Raw genomic sequence first — 5466 nt, forward strand, 5'->3', positions numbered from 1 at the left:
AATGGGCGTATCAGTTAATGGGACAATCATCTTGGTGATATCAATTTTCAATTTCTCTCATTAGGTTTTTCGTTTCGATTTTACTGTATTATAAAGAAAATCTCGAAAATGCAACATACGATATAACGATATTAATTATTTCGTATAACATGGAAAATTTCTTGGGAAAATTATTGCTAAATGCCTAAAACTTATGATTAATCTTTAGAAAACATTGCCTTGAAACAAACGACCTTCCAAAGGGAATTAATTCCAGCAAGAAACAGTCCCATAATCGTGATATATCGCGTCATTAGCAGTGTATAATAAGTTAGATATCCACTGACAAGAACGTTTATATACTACTACCCAGTATACTTTCGTAGCCTTTCTTCAAGATATAAACACGAGAGAAAATACTTTTCGTTTATGGCCAAGACAAGCTGAGCTCGTTAAAGAAAATCGAATCGTAGTTTTTCCAGAGGCAAACTTTTATTGGTACTATTCGCTCGATCTTTCTTCTGGACTCTTTCTCATCATTCGTAACAATCTAACAAGCATTTAAAAAGTTGGATGAACGCGATTTTCGTTTTCCATTTCGAGGAAAGGTTTGTACATGTAAAAAGTATTTAAGACTTTTATGCACTGTCGAAGAAAAAAATTAAAGTTTTATCGGATTTAAAAAAGAATTAATGCTTTTTTAAATATTTTTAACGATTCAATTTAAAGATATACTCATATCTATGCAACTATATGTGGTATAGATATTATAAATTAGTCTTTGACGAAAAGAAATTTAATTTGAATAATAATTCGATCGATCGTATCGATAGTTCTCGCTCGAATAAAATTCGAGTATTCTCGAGTATCGCGTGTACGTTCGAGCGAAGTGTCAAACGGACAGAAAAGGATGGACTTCGAAAGTCCTGATGTTGAAAAAGAATTTCCAGGATTGTACGCCTCGGAATCAGCCAAGAAAAGTAACGAGAGTGATTGTACGTAATAAAAATCATGACATTAATAATGTGAGACTTTTGTACGAAGAGTACGAAGAGGTTATGTATCTGTCATTTGATCCAATTACTGATTCCAAATAATCATTTTACATAACGTTCTACGTCTTTCATCTCTCAAAATGTCTTTAATATGTAAAATATCGATCAATCTACATATTTCTTTTCGATTTCAGTTAGCGACGAAGGTGGTCACGAGAAACATTCGAAAAAGGAGCTCCTCGGTGGTAAACGCAAAGAGAAAAAAGATCGTAAGGACAGGGGCTATGCCACATTAGAAGGTGAAAGTTCACCAGACGAGGATCAGGAAACAAAGTAATTTTGTCATTACTGTAGTTTATTCATTATTCCTATAAATGATAAATATCATATAATTGCGTGTACATGTTATACATTTGTACGGTACTAATTTCTTACCATTATCACATTTATGATAATTAGATTTTAACTATCATCTCAAATCATATCATTTGACTAAGCAGTTTGTTTCACTGTCAACTTTGTTGGATCATTTCAAAATGGAAAATAATTTGATCTCAAGTTTTTGCGATTTAATATTATTTTTTATATTAGTTCTAATCTGTGTTGTAAATGTGTACTTCATTATTAGAGTTTTAATTCTATATGCACGAGCATAATACAATTTTTTTCCATATCAAATATTGCTTCTATTAGGTTATATTTAATATGTTTCATAGAAGTCCTTCAAAATCAAAAAAAACCAAAGCTTTTAAATTTCCTTCAAAGAAAGAAAAACGTGAAAAATCCAGAGAGAAGGAGGCAAAGGAAAAAGATGTTGAAAAGGAGAAAGATAAAAAAAAGAAAGACAAAGACGATAAAGATGCAGAGAAGGATAAACGTAAAGACAAAGATAAAGACAAATCTAAGCAAAAGTTAAAAGATAGAAAGAAAGGAAAACATGCTGGCGAAGAAGGTTTAGATATTGGCGGTAAAATATGTCTTTTTAATTATTATGTTTTATTTTATTTATTATATTAATTGTTATCTTTGTTTAAAATATGTCAAGTAATATCAATAAAAAATTGATATATATATTTCGTTTGTATTAGAGGAGCAACCGATTTTTGGAGTCACTTTAAGTCTTGCAGTTGAAAGAAGCCGATGTCATGATGGAATAGAATTACCATTAGTTGTACGCGATTGCATTGACTATGTTGAAGAACATGGTATGAATATAGAATGCCTGTATAAAATCCCTGGAGTGAAATCTAAAATACAAAATTTAAAAAAACTTTATAATCAGCGAGAGACTGTAAATATAGCAGAGTTTGAACCTACGGTAGCTACAAGCTTATTGGTACTTTTTCTTAGGTTTGTATTTCAAAATTTTATTTTACATATTGTTTCAAGTTCCGATATCCCAAAACTCACATAATGGCGATGCAGAGAATTGCCAGAACCTGTTTTAGAGAATAGTGAGACAATATCAAGATTTGAACAAGCTGCATCAACAAAAGAAATTGCTCAACGGGAGTCGCAACTGCTACAGTTAACACATCAATTACCAAAATGCAATAGAACTCTTCTTGCATGGGTCACTCTACATTTAGATCATGTTGCAGCCCGTGTATGTTATATGACAATTCACAACTTTAATAGATCTATATAAATAGAATAATTATTAAAAGACTAAACAGTTGATTCTATTTTAGGAAAAAACTACTAAAATGAATGCCCAGACAATATCCATGACATTAAGTCCGGTTTTACAAATGAGTCACAGGTTACTATCTGCCTTACTTTTTCACTGCAAAGCGCTTTTTCCTGATGTACAATTAAAAAAGTACATTCCACCACTTTCGTCTGGTAGTACGAATTTACCAGAAACTGTAGAAAGTATAGCTGCTGAGTTAGCCAAGCAGGAATCATTGTTGTCACAAATTCATATGCAAATGAATGCAGGTTTTGTCACAAAATCAAAAGAAGAAGAATTATGGGAAGTACAACGTATGATAACGCAATTAAAGGTAAAATTTTACGATTAAAAGTAAATTGTTTAAAAGTAGTTATAATAAAGAAGGATTTAACTTTTACTTATTATCAAATATATCGATAGAGAAAGTATAAAACAGTTCAGAAACTTGAAGGCACAGCACAAAAAAGTTTGGATGAAGAAGTAAAATCAAGTGATGAGAATTCCATAGATCCAAATTTACAAAAATCAAAAGTTATTGAAAAAGAAACTGGATATTTAAAAGTGGAGGGACCGAAATCATCTAACTCGATTGTAAAAAAAAATAATCTGCAGCACAATGTAGAAGAAATTAAGGATAAGTGTCCAACTTGTACAGGATCGAATACGAGTATTATACAAAATGAACGAAAAATAAATTCGCAAGAATTAGACGTGGTAGATTCTGCCGAATCATCTACTATGATTCAAAATAAAGAACAAGAATCTAAAGGAGATAACACTGGTATATTAAATATATTATTTTTTAAACAATTTTGTATAATTACAATATATTTAGATATTATAAGAGATTTAATAAAAGTGCTAATTATAGAATCTGAAGCAGAGGATGCTATAGCTAAATTAAGAGAAAGTTTAATTTATGAAGAGTTATTAGATATGCAAGCATTATTAAAATCTCGTATTACTCAAGAAAAAAGTGAGATTAAACGACTCAAAGAAATGCTTCTTATGATAACAGAACGAGAGCCAGATAAAAAACCAAAACCAAAAGAAAGAGTTCATTCTCCAAATGAAGCTGAAATAACAGCTATGATACAATTAGCCAAAGAAAATCAATTATTAGAGGTATTTTTCATAACATATCCTTTTTTATTACAAATTATTTTTATTTATTTTATTCTATTTCAACTAAGTGCAATTTATTTAATTTTATTTAATAGAAAAAAATGACAACTTTAATACGTAGCATTATTGAAGAAAAGGATGCTTGTGTCGAATTGCGTGTCCAAATAGCAATTCATCAACTAATGGCAAAAACTTGACCTTAAAACCATAACTGGTTCCTTAGTGTTATAATGATTACATGACAAAAATATTTGAATGAATATTACGTTTTGCACAAAAAAAAGAATATATAGTTTATAACATGTTATAATTCCTATACTCCTCATAAGTCTATATTCTATTATTCTTCAAAACAGTAAGAGAGTACATGCTTTATATTCTCCACTATGACCCTTCAGTATTTTACAGTTTGAAAATACATTATTCTATTATTGCACAGAATGTCTTATAATCGTGTTTAATTATGATGATATCATTCCAGTAAAGAATGACTGATTATCAATAGAATAGAAAGGATTGCATATAATCAAATATATTGAACTTTCAATTTTTAATAAATATACAAGAAATGATTAAAATCTAATTACAGATACTTTGTTTTTGAATTAATTTATTTATCTCTTATGATTCGCTGTACAAGTATTATGTAATGTTATGGAAGAAATGAAAATAAATGTAAAAGCAAATATTTAAAATAAAAGTAATGATTGAAATTACTTTGTATTTTATCTGTCATATGTATTATACTTACAATTGTTAATAGAAAAGTATTTTTTTCATTTCATGTTCATATCTGGTTTTATGATTTTTAAATAATCGAAAGTATTAACTTTAAAGTCCTCACGCGTAGAAGGAAAGAGCTTCGATACTTACACGTTGGAATGCGAAAAAAAAACATAAAAAATTGCATATAATAGTTTAAACAATTATTCTAAATTAACTGTCCTAAATTAATTACTCTAGTTTCTTTGAGATGAGATCCTTGGGAGGGATTCTCGAGTATGGGCCTTTGGACGGGCTGCTGTTTCAATATCTTACAGAGATCATTCTTTTTTTTTCTTTTCCTTTTCTCTTCTTCATTTACTCTTTTTCTAAGCTTCAGATTAAATGATCTCGGATAGAATAAATTTAATAGAAATATAACTTTTATTAACTTTTACGAAAACCGAATTAGTTTTCTTTTATATCCCAACCTTTATCTTTCTAAACACGAAAGCTTAGACATTAATACTTAACATAATCTTACGATTATTTAAATAATTTTTAATGTATACGAAATATAAAAAACTAATATTTAAATAATAATAAATTTATTTAACATTACAAAGATCGTAACGCAAGAGAAACTTAAAATAATTGTAATTAAAAATTTCGATACTTAAGAGTTCTAATCTCGGAATCATCGGCCTTGTGCAATATAACATACACGACTTTTGTTTACTTTGACTTTTGTCGAGTTAGTTTCCTTTTGTACTCCGACGAGTGAGTATCGCGGCTCTCCTTTTCCGAACGCCAAAGCTTAGAAATTAATACTTTCGATAATTTTACAATTATTTAAACAATTTTGAATGTGCGTGGAATATAAAAAACTAATAATTAAACAATAATAAATTTATTTAACATTACAAAGATCGTAATGTAAAAGAAACTTATAATAATTTCAATTTAAAATTGTAATGTTTCGAAATTATC

The 5466-nt window shown here is 28.9% G+C and overlaps 1 protein-coding gene across 1 annotated transcript; it reads left to right on the forward strand.

Moving 5' to 3' along the window:
• The first annotated feature begins 812 nt into the window (after window positions 1-812).
• Window positions 813-4475, forward strand: LOC122629902 (ralA-binding protein 1). Its single transcript, XM_043813778.1, has 9 exons — window positions 813-974; window positions 1169-1307; window positions 1691-1941; window positions 2063-2324; window positions 2400-2580; window positions 2666-2980; window positions 3070-3430; window positions 3521-3774; window positions 3870-4475. Exons 1-9 carry the CDS (start codon window positions 890-892, stop codon window positions 3969-3971), a joined length of 1950 nt encoding a protein of 649 aa, XP_043669713.1. The 5' UTR covers window positions 813-889; the 3' UTR covers window positions 3972-4475.
• The last annotated feature ends 991 nt before the right edge of the window (window positions 4476-5466 follow it).

Source organism: Vespula pensylvanica, chromosome 1 (genome assembly GCF_014466175.1).
Source record: "Vespula pensylvanica isolate Volc-1 chromosome 1, ASM1446617v1, whole genome shotgun sequence".
In the NCBI taxonomy this organism is placed as follows: domain Eukaryota; kingdom Metazoa; phylum Arthropoda; class Insecta; order Hymenoptera; family Vespidae; genus Vespula; species Vespula pensylvanica.

Excerpts from the sequence above, each read along its gene's own strand:
- LOC122629902 (XM_043813778.1), top strand. The coding sequence starts at position 890 with ATGGACTTCGAAAGTCCTGATGTTGAAAAAGAATTTCCAGGATTGTAC. Across the intron at positions 1,942-2,062 it reads AGAAGGTTTAGATATTGGCG|AGGAGCAACCGATTTTTGGA; the intron begins GTAAAATATGTC and ends CGTTTGTATTAG. Across the intron at positions 2,325-2,399 it reads TTATTGGTACTTTTTCTTAG|AGAATTGCCAGAACCTGTTT; the intron begins GTTTGTATTTCA and ends ATGGCGATGCAG.